This window comes from Coptis chinensis, chromosome 4 (assembly GCF_015680905.1).
Source record: "Coptis chinensis isolate HL-2020 chromosome 4, ASM1568090v1, whole genome shotgun sequence".
NCBI lineage: Eukaryota > Viridiplantae > Streptophyta > Magnoliopsida > Ranunculales > Ranunculaceae > Coptis > Coptis chinensis.
In genome coordinates, this window is record NC_141459.1 from 104,367,968 (window position 1) to 104,384,999 (window position 17,032).

A 17,032-nucleotide genomic window follows, 5' to 3' on the forward strand; every position below is an offset into this window, starting at 1 on the left:
TGCCTTCATTTTATATTTTATGAGAAATAACTATAACATTATATACAATCATTCTACGAAATCAAAACTTAAAACAAAACAAAAAAACGTGGAGGTCATGTTTAACTCCAAGCTCCCCAACTAACCATTCACCCCTCATAAATTACTTCTACCACTAACGCTCACACTCGGTGGAGACGTGGAGCAACAGAGAATATTAGCTACTCGCCTCCCTCTGCATGTAACCTTCAATAAAACTATACTTGTTTTCATTCATACTGATGGGGGTATCCACGTCCACTCATGCGACACAAATTATGTATTTGCTTGCTATTTTGTGGAAAAACTACTTAGTGCTAACTGGTTCCAGAGAATGGAGATACCAAAGACTTAATTTACTTTCCCTTTAACGAACAACATAGAAAAAGGTTCAGCTGGTAACTCAAAAAAAAAAACAAACAAACAACAACAACAGATTAACTTTAAAGAAGCCATCTAATCTCTAGTGGTAACCCTGTCTACTGATAGTACCATTCAAGCACCATGATGCAAAATTCAAGACCCAAAAGCAAAAAAGCAAACAATATATATCATCGTAAGATAGCAAAAGTAAAAGAAGGCACATAAACCATTTAATAGACAGTCATGCCTAAAAGATCAAATCTATAATCCTAAGAGTTTAAACATGACTATTGAATGTCTTGAACAGGTAAAATAATTTTGATCTGACAAAAACCATACATATCCAGAGAAGACACGACTATTGAATGTCTTGAACAGTTAAAATAATTTTGATCAGACAAAAACCATACATATTCAAAGAAGAGAAAAGAATATTCATACCCAATTATTGGGCATATTTTTTGGAACAAAGATCCCCCGAGAACAGATGGCTTGAGTAGGTAATATCAAACTGTAAAAGCAATAAGGAAAAGATAGTCAGAAAAACACAAAAGAAAGTCTGGGAAAGGCATTGTGTAAGAACTTATTCAACTATTACTGCAAACAAATATCTCCAAAAAGACGGAGTTCTTAATCGAATGGCTATACAATATGGAAAGATTGTATTACCTATATAATAATCTGAAGAATACAAACCTAATTAATTAAAACTATGATTAGGCTAATATGAAAACCCAAAGAATGGATAATCGATTCATTCAATCATATGGTCAACTGGCTCACCAACACAAAAACGTTATCCATTTTAGTAAACATGATTTCATTGTAAAATTTAACCACCAATCCAATAAAACTCAGACCATAGAAACTTGGAACTAACACAACAACAAACATAATATGGATGAAAAGAAAACAAATCAACAAACATGGAGAATGATCGACAGGACGAACCTTCATTTAACTTCTCAAATTTGAACCAATCTTTTGTTGAAGTTTTGAATAATAGTCTCATTGCCAATAAAATGGATCTTCTATTTATTTGAATTTTTATTCTCAAATAATGAAAGCTTCATACTGATCTTCTCTACGAATCAGGACTGGAACAAAAAATCATGAGAAGATGAGAGAAAGGATAATCTAGATCAAATTTTGTGTAGGCCATAATTGAGAAGAAAGAATGTGTTGGAACTCTCACATCATCAGCACGCCATTACTTTCACACCACATTCGGTCACTTGGCTATAAATTGCAGGGTAAGAGAAGCAATAGTGGACTCACAAAAGAGAAAAAATCTCTTCTTGAATCCCTATCTAACATGAACCCTCTTCTCCTAACTAACTTGCCCTTAGTCATCACTTGTTAACATCTTAACCACACTTAACAGCCTACGAAAAGTCATTATCATACATATTAATATGAAATCGATTATTTGTCCAAATATAAGTTGCATGGAGTTTACATATATTGTAACAATGTTTAAAAACAAACTAAAAGACGTATAGTTACCTTAACTTCCTTGCACAGCTTCTCTTCCTCAGCATAAATTTTATCCAGGGTGTAACACCATGTGCACCAGGCTTGAAAGGTTCACGAGGTTCATTAAAGTCTATAGCATATATCCTTGCTAGAATGGAGGGCTCTTGAAGACCAACTCCAAGAAAGTGCACTAAAAACCTTAGAAGACTTGCACCGCTTCCCTATAAAACAAACCACAGTCATGAACATCGCAACCTCAACAACTACATTAAAAAAACAGTGAATGTAGCTACATTGTTGTTTGTTTGGTTTTGTTAACAAATGAAACATGTATTCAAAAGATGCCAAACCTTAAGAAAAACTAATCTCCGCAGAATGCCATTCACCATGTTCCTTGCACCAGGCCTAAGAGCAACTTTTGCAAGCGTTACATTCTGCAATATCATAATGCTCAAAAGATAAATAAATTAGTAAGTACATCTTTCCATAATGAGGTTGTTGCTTAGAACCCCAAAGGTAACTACCCCAAACCAGTGACTGGAGCATGATGGATATTAGACTTTTCCGTGCTAGAAAAATACATATATGCAAAACTATAAAAATGATAAATAATTAACCTCATCTGCACACCCTTTAACAGTGTATGATTGGAACACAGGTAGAGATCTTAAGATTTGCCACTTTGTCCGCCATTTAAGAGATACTACGCACCAACCAAAAAACGACGATACAAACTTAGTGTCATCGTCCGTGTAAATACACATGTCTTTATCGTCTATTTTTGGATACCTGATGTATGCGATATCAACCATCTAGACACTTGGGGTAGTGACATACCGACTCTAGTGTACATGATGGTGTCAATTTTTCACCGTTTTTGCTAAATCCTAATGATTTATCAAAAACTGAGGCGGACATTGAAGTTTACCTTGTCTACAACAAAGATAATGATGGCATATCCAAATTGAGAATCTCATAGAACCCAATTCAAAGAATCTAAGAACCAAAAACAAACTTAAGTGGAGTAATTAAGGCGGTGGTAAGGCATAACCATCAAAGCCTTTGATAAACAAAGAAACAAGTAAATGGTTTTCATTTTGTTGCACTCCAAAAATATTAGGAAAATCCTACACTAAACCAGTTATGAGGTCAGCTGTAGACATGTTGGTTCATCATTGGCAGCAATTTCCTTTATTTGGTATGGAAGGTGCTTCCATGGACTTAATTGTAATACCTGCAAGAGAAGAGGTTCCATGGATCTAAACGCCCTCTCATCATGGCACAATGCTACTATGAGATGATCAAGATATCGTCTCCAGCGAATAGTACCTCCAACAATATTTGTCACCTATAAATAAATAAAAATGATGGGTCACGCAATCACGATCAGGCCTAGGTTATCACAAAGTCTTGTAAGACCAACAGAAGCACATATGTCATATGCATCTTTTTCAAAGTGTTGACAACTATTCATAATGGAGAAAGAAAAGTACCAATCTAAGATCTCTATCATCCAATTTACGCGTACAAAAACCAAGTGTTCTTTCAACATATCCCATCTCATTAGCACCTGAACCTTTCCTTTAGGTGTTCAAAAAAGGTCGACAAATGCTCGATACTCTATTCTCATCAACCTCACTGCAGATACTACATACACCAAAAAACAATTACACATATCACTACAGCTTTCCAAGCTACAATAACCACAAAAACTACAAAGCTAGTGATATATAAACCTGCTCTGTGAGGCGAAACTTGTAAGTAATTAAGCTTGTTGGGTCTTTAATACTAATCAGGTAGCAAACATATTATACAACGAAATATTAATCAGTTCTTACTCATGCTTTCTCCAAAATTATGATAAATAGAGTCACCATTCATATTGATATCCAATAGCAGAATCACATTCCTCCCCGACGCTGAAGCTTTCAAGAAATAATCATCAATCTCTCTAATAATCCCAGCAAGGGTCTTCTTCTTTCTACTTGGAATAACTAAAGCCAATATCTTTTTTTGTCTCGAATTTTGTGTAGGCATCTTCTCGATTTTAGGCCAGGGGAGAAGAGAGAGTTGGGTTTCCTTCCCTCCCCCTTCGTACTCTTTCTCTAGACTTTTATTGTTTGTTATATCCTCTTGTGAATTGACAATTTTGCCCCCACAATAGAAAGTGAAATGACGATTATGCCCCTATGACGTACGTGAAAATCCATGTTCATCGACCCCCAGAATTTTCTAATATAATAAGATTTAAGTTTTCCCCCCACTCCGTCAAATTTGTGTGTAACCAACATTGATATTTTACATACTTGCCATTGTGCCCTTATGAAATAGCCGTTTGTTGTTTTTTTACTTAACCCCCCAAAACTATGTAGCGTTTTGACTTAATTAACCCCCCATTTTAAAAATCATTTGACTTAGCCCCCCAGTCCGCGTTGATATTTTATTTATTGACAACATTGTCCTTTTTCTTCATCAACCATGGAAATAAATATCTACTACAAAAAAAAAAAATGTGATAAATTTCAAAACAGGTTATGTACTATCCGCACTAACCCCAAATCAACCCAAAAATTGAATCTCAATATTGTAATTGGTGCACAACACCTTTTTCTTAGAGAGAACATACTAATTTTTTTAATTTTTTTAATTTTTATATCTTTGCAAAAAACATAAAACATTGAATTATAAGGTTTGTTTATATTTATTGTGTGTATGAGTTGGTTTTTACCTTTAATTGTGTCTTGTTTTGAGGATTGGGTCGTCATTTTTTGGGAATTAATGTCCATAGTTGATGATTTGATGAAGAAAAAGGGCAGTATTGGCATAATGTAAAATATCAACCCGGACCGGGGGGGGGGGTAAGTCAAATGATTTTTAAAATTGGGGGGTTAAGTCAAAACGTTACATATATAGTTTTGGGGGGTTAAGTAAAAAAAACCCGGTTAACCCAATGACTATTTCATAAGGGCAAAATGGCAAATATGTAAAATACCAACGTCTGTTACACCCAAAATTGACAGAGTGGGGTGGGGGGACTCAAATGGTTTTTAAAATGGGGGTTTGAGTCAAAACGCTACAAATTTTGACTTAACCCCCCAAAAGTATGTAACATTTTGACTAAACCCCCAATTTTTAAAATCATTTGAGTTTGCCCCCTACTTCGTCAATTTTGTCTATTGACCATTTTACTCTTATGATATGATAGAGTCGTTAGGTTTTATTGTTTTGGGGTTTTTGACTTAACACTTCCAAATATGTAGGGTGATATTGATATTGATATTGATGTGTTTCCATTCTTGAAATAATTACAAAGAAGGGTGCAAATTTGGTAAAAACACAAAACTATTATGTCCTTTTACAACTCCTAAATTTATTATTCTATTTGCATATTTTAGAGTTTTTTTTTTTTTTAGAGAAATTATTTGATGTAATGAAAATAACATTAAAAAAAAAAAAATGAATTCGACTCTTTAGTCTGCTACTATGTTGTACATAAGAAGAAGAAGATCAGTGTTAGGGCAATAACCCCTGTAGACATCAAATACCATGAATACTGAGTAGTTGAGGACGCTTCCAGTGACCCACGTCAGCCCCTTTTTTTTCTCTAAGACTGACACATCAGATTTTACAATAATTCAGCATAAAAAAAGGAATTCTACGTCATTTTTTGCTGATTTCAATTGTTCCTAACCCAAAATAGATAAAAAAACAAAACCCCTCTTTCCATACTCTCTTTTCAATTGTACAAAACACCCCCGACTCTGCAAAAAAAAAATTCATCTCTTCAAACCCTCTCTCTTATTCTTCTTCCAAAATTAAACTAAGAAATTGTTCAAGATGACGAAGTTAAATCTATGGACGAGGTAAAAAAGGATGATAAAACGTTTGAAGAGAGTGATGTCAAAATTACAGAAGATGTTGTTCTTCAAAATGATGAAAAGTCTCCTGCAGATAGCTGTCAAGAAAGTGAAGAGAAATCATCTGCTGGAGAAAAAACATCAACAGTGATTGATAAAGACGATAAGGACGTGGTTATGCGTGAGGATCTTAAGGCCCTCCTTCAGAGGTTTGGAACAGTCAAGGTATTATTTTGATCAAATTCTTAATCATTTGGGTTCATTCCGTTTTTTGCCTGAAACTATTGGAGGTTCAATTCTAATTACCAATATGATCCTTAGATGATATCTTCTTCTTTTTTTTGATAGGAGAGATGATATCTTCTGAACTCCTATTCGCTATGCCTTCTTTGGCTGAGGTGCAAAAGAAAAAAAAATATGTAAATACCGAAATTCAATACCTCTGTTTCCTACTCTGATTCTTGACATAAAATTAATTGTAACAATATTGATTAAAATATCATCGAGCTGCCAAATTAGCTAGGCTCACTATTGACCAAAAAAAAATTGATACATACACGACTTTACATTACAGAAACGCAATATATGTGGAAAACATTAGTGTTACATACAAACATGGGTTCGGCCAGCTAAAAATGCTTCATCAACATCTATTACATAGCTGTTTCTCGACATTTATCAAACCTGCTCTCCGATGATCACCTTCATCTTTGTTATCAGCTTCCTCTTTCACCTTGCTCTCTTTGAATGCATACTATGGTTCAGAATAAGCAAAAATCGGCTGTAAGGAAGATAGTTGGCACCAGTACACAGCCCCCATTGGCAATGAGTTTTCTGTTTCATGCCAATGTTGCATATGATCATGCAGGAGAGAGGTTAGGCTCAAGGCATCATGACATGATATTAAGTTGAAATGCATCGCGAGATCAGAATCAAATATAAGCAAGCGAGTTACGATCAAGATCAGGTTGTGGCCGGCCCCGAGTTAGAGGTGGAGGTCTTTGAATGTTAAGCTCCTGCAAAAATCCAATTATGTGAGTATTAAACTGGGTACATTTTAATCAACTATATATATATATGTCAAAATCCAACTATATATATATATGTGTCAAAATCCCTGCCATATCTCAGCTGCATCTATGTCTCATCTAGGACACGTTCGGGAGATGTCTCAGGAGACTGAATTGGAGGTGGCAAGGGATGAATCAATTTGGGAACCACAACCAATCCCCTTCCAACTACCAATATGGCCCCAACATTATTTGTCGTCCCTGAAACAGGTGTTACCTCACAAATGTGGATGCGCGGTAATTGTGTCTCAAGTGTCATATGTTTTGAAGCTGAATAAATTCACCAATAGCTTTTATATATTTTATTATAGCTTAAATTGTCCCAGTGAGTGTCTGTAATGGTGCCATTATAATTAGTAATTAGACTATTGTTATTATTTTTCAGATGGGCTGGTGGAAACAACGACAAGTATTTTGCTAGAATGTTATAGACTTATGTGTATGAAACAGAGACTTTCACTCTTATTGACAAGAAGTCTTTGAAGGTGCAAAATGTTATAGACTTCAGTTGGTCTCCTACTGATCCAATTATTGCTCTCTTCGTCCCAGAGCTTGCTAGTGGAAACCAACCTGCCAAGGTGAGTGGTAGATTTATTTGTTTATTTATTTTTTAATTTCTGAAGCTAGATTTTCTTTTGAAGTAATAGTATATGAATATCAATAGTTGCTTTATTCAAAGAACACTATAGCGGTTCCTTAAGTCTACCTTTAGCAGCTTTCATAGAATTAGTGGCAATTTTGATTCTTTTTTTTTTTTTTTTTTGATAAAAACTTCATAGATATATTTATATTAAAACCTGCATAATAGCATCCGGAGAATACATATAAAAGTTCGTTGGTCCATATGATCTAGCCCAGTCAGCCAAACTCATTGACCAAGAGTTACCAGTTACAGAAGTGGTTCTAAAAACGAAAAACGAAAAAGAACTTAAAGAGGCATGAAAACTTAAAGAGGCATGAAGGCAATTTTGATTCTACTAATGCATTGGTTCAAGCCACCTCTTAATCCATTTTCTTAAGGCTTTAGTTCTTGGCACATAGGTCATATCTTTCTTTTAAAACTTTCCTTTATTAAAAATTGTTAGAATTCAACTAAGAGTGGTTGTTAAATCAATTTTCTTCTGTTTTGTGTTTTACTGATTGCGTTTCCCTTATTTCATTTATTGTTTGATGTTAGGATTGCCTACTAAAGTCATCTGTTATCGGAGATCTTTATTCCAAAAAATATGTCCAATACTTGGTATGCATGTTCCATTTTCCTTTGTAGATAAATATGCTCTTTTTATTCTTATCAAAATCATTTTAATTCTTCAAGACATTCCCATAGATAGTTGTTTTTAAAGTTTCAGAATTATAGATTTCACCTTATGGGAATGCTTGGTCGTTAAATGGTTTTTTGTTATTTCTTTTATTATTGGTATCCTACTATGAAATATATTGTTTGATGTAGGGCTTTAATTTGGTACCATGGCGCTTCAATGGTACTGTCATTAGATTTAGGTGCGGTTACTGCTAGAGATTAGATGTCGTTTTTAAAGTTAAGCCCCTGTTTCATTTTTTTTATTTATTTTTTTTTTTTTTTCATTTTTTCATTTTTAAGTTATTGTTTGATTTTTTCCCTGAGAATAGAACCGTTGAGCTCAATTTCAATGGGATTTGTCAAAGGGGCCACAATTTAAGTTTTTTTTTTTTTTTTTTTTTATAGGGAGCATAGTTTAAGCCTTTGGTTTCTTCACTCTTTGGAACCACCTAGCACAAATTAGTATTTTTGTTCCCCAAAAAATAAACAAATTCATGATTTGGGTGTCATGAGTGACTGTGGATGTGTGGATACCCTATTAATACCAATGGAAAGAAGTGTAATTTAATTAAAGGTAAGTATACGCAAGTGACTGTGGATACCCTATCAGTACCAATGGAAAGAAGTGTAGTTTAATTGAAGGTAAATATATGCAAGGGAGTCATTATTCTATGAGCCACTACCTGGACACATTAGAAACATGCCTCGAAAGACCTTCATTACATGCTTTCACTACTATTTTTTTTATCACATATTTTTTAAATGTTCATTGTCAAATTTGCCCTTTAAACTCTAATGGTTTAGTTGCAAATTGATGCTATGGTTGCATAACTTTATTGAGTACCCCCCCCCCCAGCTGATGAGTTATATTCACCCACTTTTAGCATGTTTCCTGCCTAAACCAGTACTTGCAAATATAGTAGTGTAAGGTCATAGAGATGATGGTGGTGACTGCTAAGGGTGGATTTACGACTGATGCAATAGAAAAAACTATATAGTGGTTAGATACTTAGATATATATTATAAGATAGGGATATGGATTTTTTTTAGCACTACAGACAAAATAACAAGTTGCCTAAGACAAAGGACGTGATTCAGAATACTATACTCCTGTCGGCATACATTAAATATAGGCTCTTTTTAAATACAAATTATATAACTTTTGCACTATCCAAAATATTTATGTGTTAGTTTGGTGATTCAAAAGGGATACTCGTATTGAATAGGCCTGAGGTTCCAGAAGTTGAGTATTCGATTGTGACAATTTTGCTCATAGAATTGTAAAATTGGCAATCGAATACTATACCTCCTAGAAAATGTATTCAAACTATTTTGTAGCCATTATTACTCAAAACAACTTTGCTTGCTTCATTCCATCACATATTACGGAGGGGTATTTCTAAGTTTTCACTTAAGAAATCCAAGTTTTTATATTATTCTTTATGAGAAATTTTTCTCTATAGCGTATGGCCATGCCCTGTCTATGTTTTTAATTTAATTGCACAATTGAAGAGAGTGAGGGTAATAATCATAGATGATGGTGCATAACTCAGGTTGAGACTATGCCCCAGAGCACCTCCTCAAGTAAAGGCTTACATAGCCGCTTGATTGACGGTTACAGTCAAAGAACCCGCCATGGGATATATAATGACTAATGACCATATATAATTACCAGTGCCGTTGGATGGCAATATGAAACCAAAACCCTTCACTGTTACGTACCCTTGAATAGACTTCATAGATTTCTGTGGCACTTTAATGCTCTCAGCCGTCATAGATTTCTAGGCATTTTATTTACCTCTCCTGTAGAACAAGGACAGTAGGAATAATTCATAAGTTTATCTTAGTAGCAATCAACTAAAACAAATGGGAAGACATAACAGTCTGTGACTCCTTCAGTCAGTTTTCTTCGTATGAAGCCATTGAACTATTCATATTAGTAAGTTAATAGCAAACAGTGCATTGCAGTCAAAATTTTATGTTGCAGAACTAACAACAAGCTAAGGCTTGCACATTGGCTAGGATTGCAACAAGTACACCTATTTGGAGACATTCAACAGGTCACTAAAGCCTTAATTAACTGGAGGAACTACTGCAGTGAGATTGGTGTGAGTTACTCAAACACTGCAGGAAGAACATTCCAGCAGCTAAAATATACATGGGCAGCAATAGGCTTCACTTGAAAAGAAAGGAGCAACAGGTGGTTTAAGAACAAGGCCTCTGAGTCACAATGGTATATAGATATCTACATCAATTCGATCCAGAAAAGAAAATGTTCTCGGCAAGGTAATGTTTTTCGTTGTTTCTTTCGAGCTACATACGTTTATTAATTATGTAATAAAAAATTAAATATGATTAGAATATACTTATTTAAAATTTGTAGTGGAGAATACAAAAACAAGTATGGAAGAATTATAAACTATTGAGAACAGTAGCTAACAATATTAGGAAGCACTCGGAACTCATGAAGACATATGTAAAGTGACATAACTAAACAAAGATGTTATCTATAGTTTGTTACATAGTGTTACATAGATGCGATGGCTGTCGAGTTAGATCGAGATGGTAGACATTATGTTGCATAACTTTTGAAAAATAATTGAATGGTTACGAGTATTTTATTCTAGAACATTTAAGCTTTGTTTGCCTTTCTCTTCTATGATAGTAGGACTATACATCTTTACTAGACTTTAGTTCTAACTCTTTGTATAAGACCTTCCCATTCAACTCGGTAATTTTGAAAGCATGCGCGCAAGTTTAACATATAGTGACCGGCCGACTCACTATTTGTGAGACTTCATCTTTACGGTGCTTGGTGAGTAGCTACTAGATATAGACAACTCAATCCTTCCTTCTTTATGAATTTGTCAGGGATGGTCTTAATGTTTTATTATTGTTTGTTTGTTAAAGGATATGTTGAATAGGGAAATGATTGTCGACCTTATGGTATGTTCTATAGGGTGCTACCTATTGTAAAGATGAAGAAGAGGGAGAATGGGTACAACCCCGAAAGGAATTGAACAAGCACAGATACGAGGTATGTAAAAATGAATTCTACATTGATGGTTTTAGAAACTGTTTAATTAATGAGATGAAAATTTGATTGCAATATATGGTATTACCTCGAATGTTCAAAATCGAAGTTTTGGTTTTTGACATTTTTAGTGACTAAATTGTTCTTTTTGAATGATGCATTATGTCCAAATTCCAACTTTTTTTTCCCACCTATTCCAAGTTCTGCATTAGCTTATTGTTCACTAACAGTATAAGCATTGCATGGTGAATATAGTAGGCACTAGACATGGCTACATAATATGTTTTTACACCCTTAATCCCTTTCAGAAACAAATTATGATTCATTTTCTTTTTTCCTTCATTTTTTGGGGACCAATTCGGACTTGATTCCAATAATGGCCACAAGCGAGTGGGGAAGGGGGCTACTAATAGAGAATAGTGACTGAGCTTCTACCATGAAGCTTAAGTACACTAACACTGTAATGGGTTTAATTCAAAGACATCAACTGTTTAGAGAGGTGTCACTTTGCTGATAAAAATGTCTCACATATATTGTTATAGACTTCTCTTTCGTCATTTTTAGTGTAACTGGCATTTTCACTGTAACGAGAGAAGGGTAGACTTTAGGAGTTTTGAAGAAAACGAATTCGTTTCTTAATTCAGGCTTTTGAAGAGAACAAATTCTTTAATTGAATCCAAACAAATTCAGAGATGAATTTACTGAAACTCTTCAATTCCCTTCTTTCCTTCTTTATTATCTTTATCTATTTGGTATTTTTTTTTTTCATAATCATTATATTATCGTTGTTGTTTGATGATTAGAATGACATGTGATCGACTACAAAGGTGATGATGATCAACGATGACATGTGATTACTAGCAACTAGGTATGCATCACCTTCTTCAAACCAAATAGTGCAACATATTTCCTGAAATTAATTGTGAAGTTAATTGCGATGTATTTTAACAATGACAGTGTGCTTTGAATATGGAGCATTGTGATTGCTCAGCAACTGAGGAACAGACTTACAGAGGTAACTCTGTCAAACTTAAATGGTTATCTGGGGTAGAAAATTTGTATGTTACTGAAAAGAAAAAGTAGATATCACGTTGTGGTGGAATCCATGACAAAAACAATCTATCTTCTTGGTTTTAGATTCTATGCCGACAACCATGCATCAACCTTGATTTTCTCCTTGACTTGGTGCTTCGTGAGTTGACAATGTCTAACAATACATACGAGTTAAATGTCGCCATTGTATATGACAACTAGATTGGCATTCTATTAGTGATCTTTGTAGCACCCGTGTGAGCATAATTTGTTGTTGACTTTTTATTTCTGTTACATTTCTTTTTACTAGGGAATTTTATTGAATATGCATGCCCAATGAGATGAGGAACCCCAAAACTGTAGGTCTTGCATGTGATATCACCAGTATTTAACTTTGAACTTTTAATTCACCCTTAAGATAAAACTTTTGGGTTTGTTTCTTTTCATTTTTTCCAATTTTTGGTTTGTGAATTACAAGCACCTCATATAAACATGTAGTAACCTTTTTAATTGCCAAATTCAGTAATTAGGATCTGCAATGTTCATTAAAATGAGATATGAATTTATAGGCATATACTTTGAACACTAAACCTTCTAGTGTGGTGATACGTCCTTTTCAATTCTTTTGAACACCATTATTGGTGTCATCCAAATACCTTTTATAAAAGTTTACGGAGCTCATCTCATCAAATCAACACGTACTTCTTCACTATTACATATATATATATATACATTGTCATATTGTTAGACAATAGTGGCTTTATTTAAATTAACCCAATGTTTTAAGCCAATTAGAAATATTAATATCGGTGTCCTATTGGCTACTACTGGGTAAGTTTTCAACCTCTCAGTGAAAACTAATAAATATGTTTTTAGAATGTAGCTTCCAGTACCATTATAACCTAGGAAGAACAAATAGAAATTCGAGAAATATCAAGATTCAAGAAGTGGCGGTACTATTATTACAATATTTTGCTTTTTGAGTAGGTTTGCCATAAGGTATGGCCCTTCACAGCTCATTTAGTAAGCTATTAATAGAATACTCTACAAGCTAAAGAGTGAAACAAAATAATATTCAATTGCTAGGTTCTCACAAGGCTTAATCATTGATTGATATGGTGGTGTTTAATTGAATATGTTAAGTCTAACTTTTTAAGGTGGTTTCATAGAATATATTAGTGCTTGGTGGTAACTGCTGCAAATTCCAAAATGCCAAAGGAAGAAAAAATTCTTTTGTATCATCTGATCGATCCAAGGCATCTCCTTATCCTTGCAGCTCGAGGAGCTCCTTGCAGTATCTGCTTAAGCCCCTTTTAGAGGATGTTAAAGAATGGGATCGGAAGAAGCCAAGTGCCCTGTGTGCATGGAGCATCCGCATAACGTTGTTCTCCATCTATGTTCCTCCCAGGAGAAGGGCTTCCCTCCATTCATGTGTGACACAACACTCAAACTACGTTGATCAGTTCCACAAGTCATTTGCAGAAAACCTTTCAATTGTTCCACTTCAATCAAGAAGAAACTACTCATTGGGAATTGCTCAAGAAACAAGGAGAGAAACCAGAAGGTCGAACCTACTAGATGCAAGGCGTGTAGAAGATACCTTGAGTGTGCCCATTTCTAGTCCCACATGCGCCATGTGAAAGCTAGGTTCAGTGAAAACTTATCTGCCTCCTCTTAAGGGGCAGGTAGATCAGTGGTTGGGTTGTTATAGAATCCACTCGGAGGTTCATTAATTCCAGAGCTAGATACTAGTATGTGGACCTTATTTTCCTTCAATGTTATTTGTAGGGTAATTTCTATAACTGAGGTGAATAGCATACATATTGTTGTGCAACAAGGTGTTGTTTGGTACAGGTGTTGATTTGTATAAGTGTTTGGACCATCTTCTTTTGAGGTGTCATTGAGGTGTCAATTATTTTGTTTGGTTATGGTATGAAGTGCTTACTTAATGTATCACTATTTGTGAATACAAACTATTATATTGTTCACTCTCTTTGTGTTAGTGAAGAATATTAGCTTCAAACATGGAGGAAAATATGTGCATGCTACCAAATATGAGAACATTGGCTGATGACCGCCGTCTCCGTAGACAAACTCATAATTAAGAGGTTAGGTTCAATTCCTTTCTCTTTCTATGTACAAAATAATTGGTTCCTTTCATTTTACTCTTCAGATAAAATTTCCAGCGACTTCCAGAGGACAAGTGCTTTAGATATGACCCACCTTATATGACTTGTTACAAGTAATCGCCGGTTGGAATCCAGACAGCCAACATACAATTTTAGCTACTGTATAATGGTATTATACCCAAAAAAGTTGTAAGATGATCCTTCCTCTCAATGTTGGATATATATATATATATATATATATATATATATATATATATATATATATATTGGATAATCTAAGTTTCAATGTTAGTGGGTACTGTCATTGGGGTCACATATTGATAAACAAAGATTTTTACTTCAAAATTATATAGCTTTAGCTATATGAGAGTGTTTGATACTTGGATGTGTTGGATCAGAATTTGGGGTATATATGAGATGAACTATGAAAGCTAACAGTCCGTAGAGCAGTTTTAGGCGAAGTAATTGGGTAATTGCGGAAAATTTTGAAGTGAGTATTCAGGGCGCAAACCCAAGTAGATTATAACCACACTAACGTTGTTTGTTCCATTGTTATCCCATTCAATTAAGTTAGTGAGTTACCTGGTTTGCTTTTTATTGTGTCGCTTTGAATTCTTAAGTATTATTATATTAATTTGTGTGTAATAGTTTTTAGAGAAAAATCTCAATATGCTTACTAGACTGTTCCAATTAGTTGGTAATTAAGTTATAATGTTTATGAGTTATGTATCTAATTACTGTTTTGGATTGGATTTCAATGTTAAAATTGGTTGTCTTGCATAATTGGTATGAATTTCTTCCACTGAGTTGGATTTTATCTTTACAGGTTTAAAGCTTGATCTAAGATGTTGGAATAATGTCAGTAAAACAGGGAAGGTTATGCCAAAAAATTTGGAGGAATTGTGTTCATGGGCGTTGAGGAGCTATCTACCATTCCACCACGAATGCAGAGAGGCAATGCCGAATACACGCCAAGATAGAAAACGGCAACATTAGAGCCTTTATCATGAGAATTACCATCTTTAATTTTTGTTAGTATATATTTTTGTTTTCTTTAAATTTAAACTTATCTACATTATTGTTCCCTGAGAGGTTCAAGGTTAAATGCACATTAAATCAGAGGCATATAGTTTGGAGGTAGATATAAAATACCCAACGTTTGGTCAATTTGTGCATACCATATACTAATTTTAATTAAATGAATTTGTCAATGAACTTCTTTCTTTTTTTTGCTAGATTTCTTAGATTTGAATTAATCAATTTCCAACTAAGAGATTGACAATGTGTTGATGAAAACTATATCATTGAACATGATTACAACGAACTATTGTTTTTCGTTTCCTTGAAAGAATCATTATACTTACTCCTCAAAAGAATTAGTATAAAGGAAACTTAATTTCATATGGCAGCCCCCTATTAATTTTTGATGCTACTGATGCATCAATTATATTTCAGTGGAGGAATGCCACCAATACTTTGCCAATAACGTTGGGTAATGTTGTATTGTAGTTCTACCTATATTAATATCCGTTTCTCCCAATATGCTCACAGAAAGCCACATCAGCAATATTTTTAAAAAAGTTCCTACTTAAAAAATAATTACTATGTTGATTACCAAACTAGCCTTATTATTGGTGTGTTTAGCAAATTATAAAAAAACGTTTTGGTCTTTTCTCATGTGTAGGAAAACAAAAACCAAATACACGCTCATATTTGAATTATACGTCGGGGTAATTGAGTAATTAACTACCGAAAACAGAAACAAAATCTCACCCTACTCCAAACTCTCTCAAAATATCAACATATCTTTAATCTCTCTCTCTATACAATTTCTCTGAAGAAGAAGATCTGAAAAATGGCTTTGGACATCAGACAGAAACCAATAAGAAAAGAGATATAATAGTAAGTTTGGCCATAGGACAAGCAGATTAGCTAGTTGTTAATAGTTTGATAAAAGTAAAATTAGTTCATTGTGAACTATCAATGTAGCAGGCCCAGCCGCAGGAGGGCTAGTTGGCTAGTAAACTAAATTGTTAGGTTAAATCCTCTAAAGCCCATAAACCTAACGGCTAAAGGCCCATAATCTCTATGAGCTAAATGGATTCAGCAACACACAGACAAATTGGTTCATCACTTCAGCAATTTAGAAATTTAGACATAATCTGTTCAATCTGTTCTGGTTCTTGCCAACTTCTGTTCTCAAATGGAACGAATCAACCAACACAAGTGACACTCTTAGATTGAAGATTTGTAGGACGGAGCCAGGAATCAACTCTAGTAGGGGCCGGTAATTTAAATTACAAAAAGATACAAATAAAAATTGGAGGTTCATACTATACCCATGAACGTAAGCGTAAATCGAACACAAGGTCTCTTTTAGATCAGTCGATTAGACATATGTTGTGAATTTTTGTGGCATTTTATACTATGAGCCTTTTATACTTTGAAAACATCATTGCATTTGCATTTGTCTACACAAGTACACGGTGATGGATCCAAGGGACGGTTGCCTCCTAAAATTTTGGAAAAGAAAGAAGCATTAGTTATAAAATGTTTTGAGATAGAGTTTGTAATCCGCCAATGCAAAAGTCGATAAGCTAGCAAGTGGCAACATATGCCACGATAGCAGGATTTCCCGAGTAGAGACTAGAGAGTTGTGGTCGACATCGAGACTTTGGACATTCTAGACACCAGAGTCACGGTCGATCAGATATTTTTCTAAACATGCAATGACTCGATAAAGAAGACGGGAA

At 34.4% G+C, this 17,032-nt stretch overlaps 1 protein-coding gene and 1 long non-coding RNA gene across 5 annotated transcripts; one reads left to right on the forward strand and one right to left on the reverse strand.

Moving 5' to 3' along the window:
• Positions 1-1,726: 1,726 nt before the first annotated feature.
• LOC147506523 (uncharacterized) lies at positions 1,727-3,436 on the reverse strand. The gene is made up of 4 exons (XM_086605783.1): positions 3,351-3,436; positions 3,092-3,205; positions 1,888-2,078; positions 1,727-1,766 (listed from the first exon to the last, which is right to left on the reverse strand). Exons 1-4 carry the CDS (start codon positions 3,414-3,416, stop codon positions 1,727-1,729), a joined length of 411 nt encoding a protein of 136 aa, XP_086461909.1. The 5' UTR covers positions 3,417-3,436.
• Positions 3,437-5,619: 2,183 nt separating this feature from the next.
• LOC147506524 (uncharacterized) lies at positions 5,620-15,491 on the forward strand. 4 transcript variants are annotated; one of them, XR_015193798.1, is made up of 8 exons: positions 5,620-5,939; positions 6,435-6,748; positions 6,867-7,021; positions 7,170-10,370; positions 11,044-11,121; positions 11,922-11,986; positions 12,076-14,258; positions 15,106-15,491. It is a non-coding gene; the product is annotated as an uncharacterized LOC147506524 (long non-coding RNA). The 4 variants fall into 4 exon arrangements; XR_015193799.1 differs by lacking the exon at positions 5,620-5,939 and having other exon boundaries at positions 6,215-6,748; positions 12,076-12,133; positions 13,427-14,258; XR_015193797.1 differs by lacking the exon at positions 5,620-5,939 and having other exon boundaries at positions 6,221-6,748; positions 7,170-7,362; positions 7,962-10,370.
• Positions 15,492-17,032: the final 1,541 nt, after the last annotated feature.